General features: G+C 45.4%; 1 protein-coding gene across 1 annotated transcript in view; it reads left to right on the top strand.

Moving 5' to 3' along the window:
* The window catches only part of cfap58 (cilia and flagella associated protein 58), a 37730-nt gene that overhangs the window by 1600 nt on the left and 18583 nt on the right, over positions 1-17547 (top strand). The window contains exons 2-7 of the mRNA XM_047378578.1: positions 4428-4697; positions 4881-5029; positions 5120-5270; positions 5381-5575; positions 10899-11036; positions 11186-11345. Coding sequence (XP_047234534.1) covers positions 4428-4697; positions 4881-5029; positions 5120-5270; positions 5381-5575; positions 10899-11036; positions 11186-11345 — 1063 coding nt within the window. The remainder of the gene's footprint in view (positions 1-4427; positions 4698-4880; positions 5030-5119; positions 5271-5380; positions 5576-10898; positions 11037-11185; positions 11346-17547) is intronic.

Genomic DNA, 17547 nt, shown 5'->3' on the forward strand with positions numbered 1-17547 from the left:
AGAGCTTTGCTTTTCGGCTCAGCTCTCTCTACACAACAATGGACTGGCACGGCGCCCCCATTACTGCGGCAGCGGCAATGCTCCGTCTGTCGATCTCCCACTCATGAGTGAGTGAGTGAGAGGAGAAAGGATCTCCTGCTCCATTCTCCCGCTCTTGTTCATGAGTGAGGGGAGAATGGAGCGGGAGATCCATTCTCCCTCACTCATGAACAAGAGCCCAAGATACTTGAAGTCTACTTGAGGCAGGAACTGCCCTCCAACCTGAGGAGGACAAGCCACCCTTTTCTGGTCGAGAACCATGGCCTCGGACTTGGAGGAGCTGATCCTCATCCCAGCCGCTTCACACTCATCTGCGAACCGCCCCAGTGCATGCTGTAGGTCTTGGCTAGAGGGGGCCAGCAGGACCACGTCTTCGGCAAAAAGAAGAGACTAAATCCACTGGTCCCCAAACCAGACCCCCTCCGGCCCTTGGCTGCGTCTAGAAATCCTGTCAATAAAAGTTATGAACAGGACCGGTGACAATGGGCAGCCATGCCGGAGTCCAACATGCACCGGGAACAGGGCGGACTTAGTGCCAGCAACGTGGCATCCAAACTCCTTCTCCACTTGTACAGGGACCGGATGGCCCCTAATAAAGGGCCCCTGACACCTACTCCTGAAGCACCTCTCACAGGGCACCATGAGGGACACGGTCCACAAAACACATTTGGACCAGTTGTGCAAACTCCCATAAACCCTCGAGTACTCTGCAGAGGGTATAGAGCTGGTCCAGTGTTCCACGGCCGGGATGAAAACCACACTGCTCCTCCTGAAGCCGAGCTTCGAGTATCGGCTGGACTCTCCTCTCCAATAGCCTGGCATAGGCCTTACCAGGGAGGCTGAGGAGTGTGATCCCCCTATAGCTGGAACACACCATCCAGTCACCCTTCTTATGAAGGGGGACCACCACCCCAGTCTGCCAGTCCAGAGGCACTGTCCCCGTCCTCCACGCAATGTTGAAGAGGCGTGTCAACCATGACAGCCCCACCACATCCAGAGACTTGAGGTACTCAGGGAGGATCTCATCCATCCCCCGAAGCCCTGCCACATTGGAGCTTTTTAACCACCTCGGTGACTTCAGCCCGGGTGACGAAAGAGTCCAACCCTGAGTCCCCAGCCTCTGCTTCCACCCTGCGTGAAGGCAGGATTGTGGAGATCCTCGAAGTGCTCCTTCCACCGCCCGATATTGTCCCCAGTTGAGGTCAGGAGCTCCCCGTCCCCACTGTAAACAGTGTTGGCGAAGCACTGCTTCCCTCTCCTGAGACGCGGTACGGTTGGCCAGAATCGCTTCAAGGCCAACCGGTAGTCCTTCTCCATGGCTTCACCGAACTCCTGCCAGGCCCAAGTTTTTGCCTCTGCCACAGCCCAGGCCGTGGCATGCTTGTCCTCACGGTACTCGTCAGCCACCTCAGGAGTCCCACAAGCCAACCACAGCCGATAGGACTCCTTCTTCAGCTTGACAGCATCCCTTACTGCCGGTGTACACCACCGGGTTCGGGATTGCTGCTGCGACAGGCACCGCAGACCTTTCGGCCACAGCTATGGGCAGCAGCATCGAGAATAGATGCGGAGAACATGGTCCACTCGGACTCTATGTCTCCAACCTTCCCCGGAATCTGGTCAAAGCTCTCCCAGAGGTTGGAATTGAATACATCCCTGGCTGAGGGCTCCGCCCGATGTTCCCAGCAGGCACTCACTATGTGCCCCTCTCCTCACCCAAGTGTCAAAAACATGTGACCGAAGGTCTGAAGACACGACAACAAAGTTGATCATTGACCTCCTGCCTAGGGTGTCCTTGTGCTAAGTGCACTGATGGACACCCTTATGGTTGGACATAGTGTTCATTATGGACAATCCGTGACTAGCACAGAAGTTCAATAATTAAACACTAGTCGAATTCAGATCGGGGAGGCGTGGAGGCGTGTCACTGTCATTTACCACGTGGGGATTGAAGTCCCCCAGCAGGATAATGGAGTCCCCAGGAGGCGCACTATGCAGCACCCCCCGACAGGGACACCAAGAAGGCCGTGTACTCCGCACTACTGCTCGGCCCGTAGGCTGAAACGGCAGTCAGAGACCTGTCCCCAACCCAAACGCGCAGGGATGCGAGCCTCTCATCCACTGGGGTAAACCCCAACACGAGACAGCTGAGCTCTGGGGCAACAAGCAAACCTACCCCAGCTTGCCCCCTCTCCCCGTGGGCCACTCCAGAGTAGAAGAGAGTCCAGCCCCTCTCGAGGAGATGGGTTCCAGAGCCCACGCTGTGCGCGGAGGTGAATCCGACTATTTCTAGTCAATATCTCTCGACCAGCTCCGGCTCCTTCCCGCCCAGCGAGGTGACATTCCACATCCCTAGAGCCACCCTAAGCATCCAGAGATTGGGCCGCCCAGGTCTCCACCTTCGTCTACTGCCCAATCCTCTGTGCACTGATCCCTCATGGTTACCCCCTACAGGTGGTGGGCCCACTGGGGGATGGCCTCGCGTCTCTTGTTCGGGCTTGTCCTGGCCGGGTCCCACGAGGAGCAGCACGGCCACCAGGTGCTCTCCGACGATTCCTGACCCCAGGCCTAGCTCCAGGGTGGGATCCCGGTTCCGCCGTACCGGGTGGTATCACGTGCCTTGATTTTATGGTCCTCTTGAAGGTGTCTTTAACCGCTCTTTGTCTGACCCATCACCTAGAGCCTGTTTGCCATGGGACATTTAAGCCCCAGACAACATAGCCGCAAGGATCATTTGAGCACTCAAACAACTCCACCACGTTAAGGTGGTGGTTCAAGGAGGAGAATATATTTTATATACTAATAACACATGAAAATAGTGAGTCCTTGGCTCTTTCAACTTCCAACATTTTATTCAGAGGCATAATTTTCATGATCTGAGACGTAAGAATGAGTGTGATACCGTAGTGACTTGTGACCCACTATCGAGGAGGCAGCTGAAGTTGTTCCCCTTTATTTGTATTTGGCCCATGCTCTTTGTATCAATGAGACCCCTTGGCAATCTAAAATGAGGTTTGAAATGGGCTATTGTACGTCTGGTGGTGGCAGCTTCTGAGTGACCCTCCACAGGAACTGCATCTATTTTAAGTGCTGATTGGAGTTTTCTGTTTTCTGCATCCCTGGCTTGTTGTTTCTGGCGAAGCTGTTTTTTCTTTTGTTGCACAAAATTTTGGGTTTGGTCTGTCACTACAACATGATGAGATGTGGCCGTCATTACCACAATTGAAGCAGTACCCAGGCTCTGGTCTTTCTGCAAACTGAGATGGAACATGGCTGGGAATTGGCTTTGATTTGGTCTGTCATGGCTCAAGTCTTGTAGGAGCTGGAGTCTTTCTGCATTATACACACTATACACACCTGCTCACACTGTAAACACCACACCACCAAAGGCTCCTCTGGTGACAACAGTGGGAGATTTCTGTCTCCAACATCATTGGCAACCATCATTTCAGCTCAACATGAGTCTTTCATTAGAGAACAGAACTGAGGCCCACTGGTCCCTTGTCAGCTTAAATGCTCCCTAGTCCATGCAAGACGATGATGCCTGTGCCTGATTGTGTGTTCTGGTACACAGAAAACTGAACACACTAACTTTTTGTGAGTAGTATGTTAATCAAACAGAACAAAACAAAGCAATGTTGTAAAGACGAGTGGGCCAAAATGTCTCCAGTGATGTGAGACACTGATAAAGTCAGAAAGAAAAGCACTCATTTCCCTTTTTTTTTTAACTGTGTCCTGTCTGGCAGAGTAGTGCTCAGAATTGTTGTCTGAGTACCATGAAGAAACCCAACAAATTAACTTTCACAAGTGGAGCATTACGGTTAATGCTTTAAAGCTCTGCTTGATATTTATAAAATAAACTTTATTAGAAACTGCTTTGGGATTATTTCAGTTGTTACGGAAACAAAAAGGAAAAAATAAGAAGCACGAAAGAGATAGAGGTGGGGCAAAAAGGAAAAGGAGAGAAGGAGAAAAGAATGGAGGAGAGAAAGAAGGATGAAGAGATTACAAGATAACACCCTGCTTGCTTCTATACATGCAATGACAAATTTTTCAAGTTTTTGCTGCTAACGGTGGTTCTACAACCTATTAAAGCACTGTTTGTACTTTTTTCACACTTTGCTTCACCATTTCAATCTTATCTTTGTTTTTAAATGAAGACAGAAAATGTAATGTGTTGTTTTTCTACCCTTCAGATAAGAATCAAATAATCTTTAAATCTGGTAAAGTGCAGATTATTTTTGTTATGTCCTGATGTGTAAAACCATAGATTATTTTTCCATAACTTGGTTGTCAGGGTAGTGCTGGGAGACAAGTGTAACCTGCTAAAGCTTTTTATTCCACCTAAACACGTGTTAATGTATGGGTTCCTGTTGCTGTATTTACAGGAGACAGAATTTGTAGGAGAGGACTCTTTTGAGTCCTTGGGTGAGTTCCAAGTTGTCCTCAGTGAGCTGGCCAGTGACAAGAGTTTGGACAGGATTCGGGTGGAGTATGAAAAACTCATCCATGCTCTGAAAAAGTCGCGGGATAATGAAAAGAGGTTGATGTCTAAATGCAGGGAGTTGAACGCAGAGATTGTGTCCACATCAACGAAAGTGGCAGCTGCCCTTAAACTATCCCAGGATGATGAGACGACAATAACATCTCTCAAGAGGGTATGTCCAGAGTATCAAATGCTTGTTTAGCTTATTAAATTGTCTTTACATAAATGTTCAACTGAGGTTTGATTCAGCAGTGCTTTAAAATTCTATGTTTATGCATCATTTGAAAGTTTTAGACTTTTTATATTCAGGGACTCAACAAAGTTTGTTGTGAAAAGGAATTTTTTAACGGTTTAGGAGTTGGATAAAGCTTGGAAAATGGTTGATGCCGCTCACGATAAAGAGAGGAAGGACATGGAGACCATCAAGAATTTAAAAGAAGATGTTTCTAAGCTCACAAAGGCAACTGAGCAACAAACTGGCCAACAGTTGGACCAAGAACGAATGTCAGTCATAGGTCCCCCATTCTTTCCTTTGTTGTTGTGTTCTATAATACACCAAATTAAGCAGATAACGCCAACTGTAATATTTTCAAGGAGTTTAATAAAAATGATTGAGGAGATGACCCAGGAGAGAGACCAGCTGATGACAACGGTGGAGGATCTAAGAGAGAAACTAAACAAGGCAACTGTAATTCAGCAAGAGATACAGAAAGAAAAAGAGACTGCTGTACAAAGCATCTCAAAGGTAAACGTTGGGTATATTTTTAATGAAGTAAATGGATGTAAATGTGGACGAACATTGCTTTGTAGCAGCTCTGAGATCAACGTGCTGCTCCTTTGAATTTCAACTTCTAGCTACAGCAGGAGCTTCAGGTGCAACAGAACGAGATCTCCAGAGAGATGAGACTGAAGGAGAAGCTTGACAAGGAGATTCAACAGCTGCACGCTGACATGGAGGCCAAGATGGCTGAAATTAAAGCTTTGAACATGCAGAGACAGAAGGCCAAGGAGGAGCAGCAGAGACTGGAGCAGCAGCTCAAAGATCTAAAAGTAAGCAAGGGAATGGGATGAATTCTTACCCTAGTGCACTGTAAAAGTGTTATTTTTGATATGTTCTGAATCAGCTTTATTGCCAAGTTTGTACAGACTAAAAAGGAATTTTGTACATTTTGTACATTTATACACAATTGACTTTACAAAGAATATAATGTGAGATTAGTCCAAGTATGCATGGTGCTGTTCTAGACTGTCAAGTTGGCAAAAACTAAAAAAAAATCCATAATGTTATTTTAGTCTAAAAGAACTAAAACTCCTCTAAGAACGCCACGGAGTAAAGCTTCAGAAGTTAACAGAGTTAATAGAATGTGTCTCTTTAACTGAAATGTTGCTTTAAATGCTTAGATTTTTCTTTTTTAATCTAAGACTCATTCTAGAATAACACACAGATAGGGAAATATACATATTGTCATTTGTGCCATAAAATATATTAATTTACAAACTACATGTACGTCAAAATTACATGAGGGATTTGGACACTTGACAGTTTATTTTCATAGCAAAATGTTTAAACAAGGCAATTCAAAATGCTGTTTAAAGGGAAAGAAATACAAGAAGAATTAGATTAAATCCATCCATCCGTTTTCATTACCCGCTTCTTCTGTACTGGGTCAGGGGGAGCTGGTTCATCATAAAATGTTTGCATTTTATATGGTAGGAAACTAGAATATGCTAATTGTATCTGAAATATATAGATTAGAAATAATGAAATTGCAGTAAACAATAATGTATTTAAAGGAACAGACACATTCTGCATTTGAAGAATTTGGTTCTGAAATTTTCAGTTATGGTTCAGGGAAACATTGATAGAACAGGTCAGATGATCTGAGAGGTCCAGAGAGTTCATACCTGAAAAATAACTTAATATATTGATGTATTTATGACCCAATAACCTGTAATAATGTCAGCTTTTCCAAAGAGAACCAGTACAGTGATTTAAGGACTGCTGGGATATGATCCACCTTCCTGGTGTTGGGCAGGACTCTGGCAGCAGCATTCTGGAAAGACCACAACTGCCAGATTGAGTTTTTACTGGCCCTTGTAAAGACACCATTATGATAATCTAACTTACTGAAAAATAAACCATTAAAATTTTTTTGTGTCCTGTTTGGCTGGTAAAACTTTGCTCTGGGGCAAATCTCTTACCTTGCATTTTTGGGATCAAATACAATTGCTTCAGTCTTTCAGCATAAAGCTGGAGAAAACTCATGCCCATCAACTCACTGATAATGTTGACGATCTTATTCAGTGATTGCCTTGTGGTGACACACAAATGAAAAGTTGTCATCTCCAATTGTATAAGAGATGTAACACTGTAGTCTTAGTTTGGGGGTTACAGATATTAGTGTCACACAAATAGAGCTTTGATAAACCCCATATGTGATTTTTCATTGCTCAGATTGCTGAATTACAGCATAGTTATGGCTTGCCAAGTAAGATCTGTACTAATTTAGTACAGTAAAAAAGAATCCTATTCACTTTTTCCAAAATATCAATCAATGTGTTATACAATGTAAAATGCAATACTGAGATTTTTGATAAGAGCAGTCTCAGTGCTGGAATATAGTTGAAAACTAGGAAACACTGAAGAGATTATTTCATTTTCCTTATTAATGATCACTGCCTAAAGTGTTACATTAGACATTTGCCCCTAGATACTTCCTACTGAGGCAGCCTCATTAGGCTTCTTTAAAATACCTTTGGTGTCTGCAGTAAGACTGAACTCATGTCTGTTCTGTTTGTCCCTCATCACCTTGGGTTGATTAGCAGTGGTTAGGCAACATTACACGAGTTTTATTGTTAAATCAACATGTATTGAGGACCATTTATAAACATAACATTAAATCATCTTTAAACTCCAATTGTGGAGTACCACAGGGTTCAGTACTTGGGCCAATTCTCTTTACTATATATATATGCTTCCAATAGGTCAAATTATCAGGCAGCATAGGATACATTTTCACTGTTACGCTGATGATACTCAGCTTTACTTATCCATAAATCCTGATAAGCCCAACCAGTTAGATAGACTACAAGCATGTCTTGAAGATATAAAAACTTGGATGACTTTAAATGTTCTGCTTCTAAATTCAGACAAGACAGAAGTTGTCGTCTTTGGACCAGAGTCTTTAAAAAAGAAACTGCTTAGTCAATCACTTAACCTGGATGGCATTAAATTGACCTCCGATAATAAAGTAAAAAACCTTGATGTTACTTTTGACCAGGACATGTCATTTAAATCTCATATTAAACAGGTTTCTAGGATTTCCTTCTTTCACCTCCGGAACATTGCCAAAATTAGAAATATCCTATCCAGGAGTGATGCTGAAAAACTAGTCCATGCATTTGTTACTTCAAGGCTGGACTATTGTAATTCTTTACTATCAGGATGTCCACAAAATGCAGTTAAAAGCCTTCAGCTGATTCAAAATGCTGCAGCAAGAGTTTTGATGAAAATTAAAAGAGAGATCATATTTCTCCTATTTTAGCTTCCCTTCATTGACTCCCTGTTAAATCCAGAATAGAATTTAAAATTCTCCTCCTCACATATAAAGCCCTTAATGATCTAGCTCCATCATATATCAGAGATCTGATTGTTCCATATGTTCCTAACAGAGCACTTCGTTCTCAGACTGCAGGTTTACTGGTGGTTCCTAGAGTCTCTAGATGTAGAATGGGAGGCAGATCCTTTAGTTATCAGGCTCCTCTCCTGTGGAACCAGCTCCCGGTTTTTGTCCGTGAGGCAGACACCCTGTCTACTTTTAAGGCTAAGCTTAAAACTTTCCTTTATGATGAAGCCTATAGTTAGAGTGGCTTAGGTTATCAGGGAAGGAGCCTTCCTCCCTGTTGGTTGGAGTAAGGGGAGTCAGGTTTAGCCTAAACCGGCTCAGTTATGGTTGAGGTGCAAACACACCCTCCATTTCTGCTACGTGTATGACCCCCTCTCTTTTCCAATGGTTATAATCAGTCTGACAGAGGGATGTATCCCAATCCTTGTGGTTTTTAGTATATCAATGACCATCAGTAGGACCCTTTGTGAGGTGCCTTGAGACGACATTGTTGTAAATAAGCGCCGTTTAACTAAATAATCTGAACTGAAACTATCTGTGTAGTTATGCTGCTATAGGCTTAGGCTGCTGGAGGACATAATGACCACTTTCACCATCTTCGCTACATTCTCACACTACTCTCCAGTTTTGCATTATTTGCTGTTATTTCAGCTTTTAACTTTGTTCTCTCTTTTCTCTTCCTAGAAGCTACACCTGGCCTGACTCTGTGTCTACCTGTGACACCTTTCTGGAGAGGGGCATCGTCCAAGCTTCTGCTGGCAACAACTTAATGCTCACCTTTTACAGATGATCCACATGGCCCTGTCTTTCAGTGTTTAACCCTTTCTCTCTCCTAGACATGGCTACTGACTGAGCTTGTACTGTGACTAACTCTATGTGCTCTCTTTCAGACTCTAACCTTGAAAACTGGCTCAGAGGTTATCTGTTCTTTCTTTCTAGATGAAACGACTAAAGGAGCTACATCCATTAACATTTACTTTTCCTTCCCAGAGAAAGGACTCCTGGATCAGTGCTTCTTTGTTCTCTTTGTGTCTCTGCTCTGTTCTCTCAAACCCCCAGTCGGTCGTGGCAGATGGCCGCTCACACTGACCCTGGTTCTGCTGGAGGTTTCTTCCTGTTAAAAGGGAGTTTTTCCTCTCCACTGTTGCTACATGCATGCTCAGTATGAAGGATTGCTGCAAAGTCAACGCCAGTGACTGTCCACTGTCCCTACATGCTCATCCGTGAGGAGTGAATGCTGCAAGTCACTGACTGGATGCAATCTGCTGGGTTTCCTTAGATAGAAAAACTTTTTATCCAATTTGAATAAAAAGCTAACTCTGACTGCACTGTTCAATGGTTAGGATTAATTGGAATGTACAGGGGTTGGACAATGAAACTGAAACACCTGTAATTTTAGTGTGGGAGGTTTCATGGCTAAATTGGACCAGCCTGGTAACCAGTCTTCATTGATTGCACATTGCACCAATAAGAGCAGAGTGTGAAGGTTCAATTAGCAGGGTAAGAGCACAGTTTTGCTCAAAATATTGAAATGCACACAACATTATGGGTGACATACCAGAGTTCAAAAGAGGACAAATTGTTGGTGCACGTCTTGCTGGCGCATCTGTGACCAAGACAGCAAGTCTTTGGGATGTATCAAGAGCCACGGTATCCAGGGTAATGTCAACATACCACCAAGAAGGACGAACCACATCCAACAGGATTAACTGTGGATGCAAGAGGAAGCTGTCTGAAAGGGATGTTCGGGTGCTAACCCGGATTGTATCCAAAAAACATAAAACCACGGCTGCCCAAATCACGGCAGAATTAAATGTGCACCTCAACTCTCCTGTTTCCACCAGAACTGTCCGTCGGGAGCTCCACAGGGTCAATATACACGGCCGGGCTGCTATAGCCAAACCTTTGGTCACTCATGCCAATCCCAAGCGTCGGTTTCAATGGTGCAAGGAGCGCAAATCTTAGGCTGTGGACAATGTGAAACATTTATTGTTCTCTGATGAGTCCACCTTTACTGTTTTCCCCACATCCGGGAGAGTTACGGTGTGGAGAAGCCCCAAAGAAGCGTACCACCCAGACTGTTGCATGCCCAGAGTGAAGCATGGGGGTGGATCAGTGATGGTTTGGGCTGCCATATCATGGCATTCCCTTGGCCCAATACTTGTGCTAGATGGGCGCGTCACTGCCAAGGACTACCGAACCATTCTTGAGGACCATGTGCATCCAATGGTTCAAACATTGTATCCTGAAGGCGTTGCCGTGTATCAGGATGACAATGCACCAATACACACAGCAAGACTGGTGAATGATTGGTTTGATGAACATGAAAGTGAAGTTGAACATCTCTCATTGCCTGCACAGTCACCAGATCTAAATATTATTGAGCCACTTTGGGGTGTTTTGGAGGAGCGAGTCAGGAAACGTTTTCCTCCACCAGTATCACGTAGTGACCTGGCCACTATCCTGCAAGAAGAATGGCTTAAAATCCCTCTGACCACTGTGCAGGACTTGTATATGTCATTCCCAAGACGAATGGATGCTGTATTGGCCGCAAAAGGAGGCCCTACACCATACTAATAAATTATTGTGGTCTAAAACCAGGTGTTTCTGTTTCATTGTCCAACCCCTGTATGTACCTGACTGTTGTGAATTGCCTTGAGACAACATGTGTTGTGAATTGGCGCTATATAAATAAAACTGAATTGAATTGAATTGCCCAAACTTAAGTCCAGCCCTTCTTATCATAGATATTGCATGAGCGTTCTACTAAAGAACTTGAGCAGATTCAGGTGAAGAGCACCAAACTGCAACAGGAATGTGACCATCTTTCATCAGCCAAGGAACAGCTCTCTGTAGAGAACCATCAGAGGGCTAACAAACTGAAGGTATTCACTTTATGTTTTTCATAATTTCATTTTAATACACATACAGTTTGTATGCTGCTGTGGTGTCATTAGCCTGATGATCCACAGTTACATGTATTACAGCCTCTTTTCCCTTTTCCTGTCTCTGTCACTCTTTATACATCCACCAGATAAGAGAGGAGGAGTTGAGTCAGATGCGTCAGGAGGTTGCCAAACAAACCAAGATGAGAGAAGGCATCCAGAAGAAGCTCCACCAAATGGAGGACCAGAAAGCTGAACTAGATGTACAGAGGGAGACACTGAAAGCTCAGATCGCTGGTCTTGAAAAAGGTTTGACGGTTTTTCTTTCTTAGAAATGTAGTAGATGTATACTTATGGGCAGACTTGTTTTTCCTTTGTGAGCTGATAAAACCTGAACTGTACACCTTGTTAACGGATCCATCAGCTCAGCAGGAATAAAATATACCCAGAAACCTGCATATTTTTATCTGCTTGATGAATAGCATCTACTGTATAAAACAAACACCAGCTGCTGCAAATCTAGTTTACAGATGAACAGCAATTAGAAAATTGCATTACTGTTACTCTAATCATTTCTAATTCTATTAACAGAATTAGAAATGATAATATGGATTGTGACCATGAAGCAAACAGCTCTCTTCAAACACATATACCCTCTCGCTGTTCAAGTCTGTGTCGGAGTCTGGGAGTTTCATGTATTGTTTTTTTGCCTGCTGCTAACTCTTACTCACCACTAGATGCCAAGATTCTCCGGTGTGGAGGGTAGCACATGTTCCTCATTTCCATTTACCTGGAGGAGTATAAGAAGGTGCCTCAGTGTTAGCCTTTTTCGTAACTCTAATGGCCAAGCTATGAAATCAGTCTCTAGTCAAAGTTCAAAGTTACTTACCTTTTGTGTGCTCCTTCCTAGGAAACTTCAAGTCCTGGTTTCTAGTTCCTGTGACTCTCTGTTCTGGCTCCAAGCCCTCAGTTTGGATCCTGCCACAGCCAAAGTATTCAAGCCTCAGAAGAAACCTATTTTGGATCAAGCCCCAGCTGACAGCTCAAGACCTTCATCCCCAGGCAAGCGAAACCTGCTTACCCTCCGCCAACTATTCAACTGAATCCTCACCAGGTAACTCCGTTTCTGAAAACAAGATCTGGATAAAGTTTAAGTGTCAAATACTCACCTGCGAACTCATCAGAGCATTCACTGCCTCCTTGGACAAACTCCCCGGTTCCACAGCAGCATCAAGTCAGTCATCCCAGAGTCCACATCATTCTCCCACTCCAACCACCTCTTCATCTAACAGTAAGCAATACATCCCGATCCAGTTTATGGTAATTCCCATCAGACTTCTGAATTCATACCTGTCCTCCTTCTCCGTACAGTGCTGTGCCTCCAGTCCCGGTTCCAGTTCCACATTACATTCCCAAACAATAATAAACTTGTTTAACTTTTCTCCTGCCTCCTGAGTGTCTATCTGCATGTGGGTCAAATCAGTTAAGAAAGCAATGACAGAACACTCAGGCCAATCTGACCCAGCAGAGACACTCAGGAGGACTTTAGCCGAACACAGCCTCCAAATCCAATCACATGGATCCACACTCCACAACCTCCTGGAACAACAACGTCACTCAAGTCAGCAGCTAGATCAGGTGGCATCTTTCCTTCAACACGCCCTGAACATCCGGACATCCCAGACACCAGAGGGAGCAGCTGAGTCACCGGTTTCTTCCCCGGTCTCACAACAGTTTCCGTACTCACGTGACGTCACTTCCCCGAACCCTGAAAAATCCTCCAGTGAGACCAGTAGTTGTGGAGGATTTTTGTTACAGTGTTCATTGGTGTTTAACCGCTCTCCTCAATCTTTCCCCCATGATGATGCTAAAATAGCGTTCATTTTACACCGCAGCCTCCGAAAGTACCAGCAAGTTTCAAAACAATGACATGCACATACAATTCAGAACACATATTCTAAATGGCGACTCTAATCGCACTAAAATTTCCTCTACCCTGCCCAGACAATTTCTAAGAGAGAAATAAAATTAAAGGATGGGTTTTACTTTGTTGAAGTCTTCCTTCTGAGCAGAGGGAGAGAGGAGGAAGGGGAAAGTTGGAAGTTAATGTGCGTCCACAGTTAACTTCGGGAAGAGCGGTCAATCTTCATCCTTTGGCCTCCTTGGCGAAAAGGAAAAATATGATCTGACCGTCAGCAGTCGACTAGAACCAAGCAGGGAGGGAAAGTTGTGTCTCCTTGAAACTCCTTGGTTTTGGTTACGTGTTGAACTCACATCTTCGATCGGCAAAGTGAAATTTCTGGCCTTCTCATTCCAGAAACCTCTTTCATGAATTTTTCGTTGGCCAATGAAGGAGAATAAAGGAAATCCACTTGGGACCCTTCTCCAGAAGTGATGCGTTCAGTTGCTGGTCTGGTCTCCAGCTGAAAAGAAGTTTCTTTCAAATGTTCGCCTTCCTATATTGCCTCCTGTGACGTCAGACCTGGGACGGCCCCGTCATATCAGCCGCAATGGCCGCTGGGTTTTGTAGGACAGACTACCCTGCGGTACAAAATGGCCGATGACGTTGGAAAGGCATTGTGGCGTCCAGCAACGTGCAAATGGTCCAATATTCAGCAAACAAGTGGTCCAACACAGACCTGGAAACAAAAACGTTAAGCCCGATGCCTTGTCTCGCCAGTATTCACCAGATGACTCAGATAATCAACCTTCCACTATACTTCCCCCCAGTTGCATTGCAGGCTCTTTAACCTGGGAAATTGAGAGCATTGTCACTCAAGCTCAACAGTCAGAACATGACCCCGGAACTCGCCCACCTAACCGCACCTATGTGCCATTAGCAGTCCGTTCTAAACTCGTCCATTTGTTCCATACATCCAAGTTTTCTGCTCATCCAGGCACCAGTCGAACCATAGCCCTCATCTCGAGGAGGTCTTGGTGGCCATCAATACATAAAGATGTGAAGGAATATGTTAAAGCTTGTACTGTTTGTGCACGTAATAAGTCGTCTAACCAACCCCCAGCTGATTTTCTTCAACCCCTCAGTATCCCTAAGAGACCCTGGTCCCACATCGCCTTGGATTTTGTCACTGGACTTCCCTGTTCTCAAGGTGTTATCACGACCAGAGACAGAGAACCCGAATTCAGCCAAACACAAAGTGATAAGTGAAAAGGTTTATTCAGAAACTCAGGATCAGAGAGCAGGAGAACAGCAGTCAGCTTCCAGGAACCACTGAGAACAGAGAGACTAGTTAGTGGCTGAATAAAACTCAGGATTTGCAAGGAGTTAGATAAAGCTACTAACCTTCTCAGTCTGGAGATGAGGCACAGAATCCAGAAGAGGAAGTGATCCAGACAGTTAATGAGGAAGCGTCCAGCAGACTGAAGTCGGATTGCCGACTGATCCAAATCCTCCGAGGAATCAGCTGAAGCTGTGACAGGAACACACAGAGCTGTGATTGTCCTCTTGACAACAATTCCAGACGGACTAGAGAGCCAGGCGGGCTCAGGCTGAATAAACCAGTGGTTAGGCTGAGGCGTAAATCCTGAGGCAGAAACAGGGTCGAATTCCAGGGCTAGAGGCGTCAGACAAGGAGCAGGCAGAGGCATAAAACCAGAGTCGAAATCCAGAAATCCAATCCGTCAGACAAGGGACAGGCAAGAAGGCAAAATCCGAGAGGCAAGGTCAGAGAACAAGATCAGTCAGGAAGGAACGCTGGATAACTACTCACAAATGTTTTCGAAAATCTGGCACCGTCTGCCTGTCAGATGGCTGTATATAACTGCAGCTCCAAAGGTGTGTGGCATGACGGTGATTGCGCAGCAGCAGACAAGTGAAGCAGATGAGTGAGAGCAGAGCAGACAGACGGGCCAGAATCATAACAGTACCCCCTCCTCAAGGTCTGGCTCCGGACGGACCCCGAGGCTGATCAGGATGGAGACAGTGGAAATCCCGGATGAGGGTTTTGTCCCGAGATGGTGTCCCGAGACGGGACACCACGTAGGGCTTGATCCGGGACACGTGGAAGGTAGGGTGAACTTTCATGGCACGAGGCAGACGTAAACGAACAGCCACTGGATTGATGATCTTGGATATGGGAAAGGGTCCCACAAAACGACGAGCCAGCTTACGGGATTCAACCACAAGCGGGAGGTCCTTGGTGGACAGCCAAACCTTCTGTCCCACCTGGTAGCTTGGAGCAGGGATTCTCCGACGATTTCCTGTGCGTGCCTGCACCTCCGAAATTCTGATCATAGACCTTCTTGTCTTCCTCCAGATGCGCTGACATCTTAGGGCCACGGCCTGAGCAGACAGAACCTCAGCTTCTTTCTCCTGGACTGTGAACAAGGGTGGCTGAAAACCAAACACAACTTGGAAAGGAGATAACCCCGTGGCACTAGCCGGGAGGGTGTTGACAGCATATTCAACCCAGGGTAAATTTTGAGACCATTTAGTTGACTCACATAGTGCGCGAAGTTTGGTCTCCACCTCCTGGTTGGCCCTCTCAGTCTGTCCATCTGACTGTGGGTGAAATCCTGAAGACAAACAAACAGTAATCCCCAGCAAGGAAAAAAACTCTTTCCAAAAACGTGACACAAACTGGGGTCCTCTGTCTGAGACAATGTCTGTGGGTATGACATGAAGGCGAAAAACCTCATGTGCCAGAATGTCCCCCATTTCCTTGGCTGAAGGCAGCTTCTTGAGAGGAACTAGGTGAACCATCTTTGAAAATCTGTCGATGACAGTTAACAGAACTGTGAAGCCATTAGAAACTGGCAAACCTGTGACGAAGTCCATGGGTTTGTGTGACCAGGGACAAGGAGGAATGGGTAGGGGATGCAAGAGTCCAGCAGGAGGGCGATGAGAAGACTTGGCTTGGGAACATTGAGTACAGGCCGTGACATAATCTGTGACACCTTTGACAAGAGATGGCCACCAAAACTGAGTCCGGACCATCTGCAATGTCCTGCTGATACCAGGATGACAGAACAGACGTGAATTATGGCATGAATTAAGTACCTTGGGTACAAGGTACTCTGGGACAAAACACCGGTCAGGTGGGCATGAACTTGGGATAGGGAGGTCTTTGGTGACATCTCTAACCTCTCCCTCTAACTCCAACATGGTGACAGAGAGTCTCACTGATTCCGGGAGAATAAATTCATCCTCCCCAGAGGCCTGTGACTCGGAGGGTTCCTGTATTCTGGACAGGGCGTCCGGTTTGCCATTTTTGACTCCAGGTCTGAAAGACAGAGAGAAGTCCAAAAAATAAAACCCACCTTGCCTGCCTGGGATTAAGGTGCTTTGCTAATCTCAGGTACTCCAGGTTCTTATGATCTGTCCATACAAGAAACGGTTCCTTAGCCTGTCTAGCCAAAGCCTCCACTCCTCAAGAGCCAACTTGACTGCCAACAGTTCTCGGTCCCCCACATCATAATTGCGCTCTGCTTGGGACAAAGTCCTAGAAAAGAAGGCACATGGGTGAATATGGTCATCAGAATTTCTTTGGCTTAGGACTGCTCCAACCCCTCTGTTTGAGGCGTCAACCTCCACAATGAACTGTTTATCGGGGTTAGGGGACCGTAGAACAGGAGCAGATGTAAATAATCCTTTGAGCGTGACAAAAGCTCTTTTGCCGTCTCGTTCCAAACAAACCTTGTCTTAGACGATGTGAGAGCATTAAGAGGGGCTGCTACGTGGCTATAATTCCTGATGAATCGTCTGTAAAAATTTGCAAACCCCAGAAACCTTTGAAGCTGTTTGCGGTCGGCAGGAGAAGGCCATTCCAAGACCGCCTTGACTTTGGAGGGGTCCAGTATGACTTGGTCTGGAGAAATGATGAGTCCAAGGAATGAAGTGGTAGTGGTGTGAAACTCACACTTTTCAGCTTTGACAAACAGATGATTTTGAAGAAGACGGAGGAGAACGGTCCGAACATGACTTCTGTGAGTTTCCAGATCCTGGGAATAAATCCGCATGTCGTCAAGGTAAACAAAAACAAACTGTCCAACCATGTCCCTCAGGACATAATTCACCAATGCCTGAAAAACTGCAGGGGCATTGGTTAAACCAAAAGGCATTACACAGTACTCATAGTGACCAGTGGGAGTGTTAAATGTCGTCTTCCATTCATCCCCCTCCTTGATACGGACAAGGTGGTAAGCGTTTCTCAAATCCAACTTAGAGAAGATCTTGGCGCCTTGAATCTGGTCGAAAGCAGTGTTCATAAGTGGTAGAGGGTATCGGTATGACAACCACATTAACCATTGTAGACCGTTTCTCCAAATCTTGTCACCTTGTTCCTCACAGAAAACGTCCCTCTGCACTCCAAACGGCCCAGCTGCTGGTCAAGCACGTCTTTCAACTGCACTGCATTCCCCAAGATATACTTTCGGATCGTGGTCCCCAGTTCATCTCACAAGTATGGAGACAGTTTTTTGACAGTTTTTGCAGCGCTGAATGCTCACATCAGGTTACCACCCACAATCCAATGGCCAAACCGAACGCATG

This window comes from Girardinichthys multiradiatus, chromosome 11, assembly GCF_021462225.1.
Source record: "Girardinichthys multiradiatus isolate DD_20200921_A chromosome 11, DD_fGirMul_XY1, whole genome shotgun sequence".
NCBI classification, from domain to species: domain Eukaryota; kingdom Metazoa; phylum Chordata; class Actinopteri; order Cyprinodontiformes; family Goodeidae; genus Girardinichthys; species Girardinichthys multiradiatus.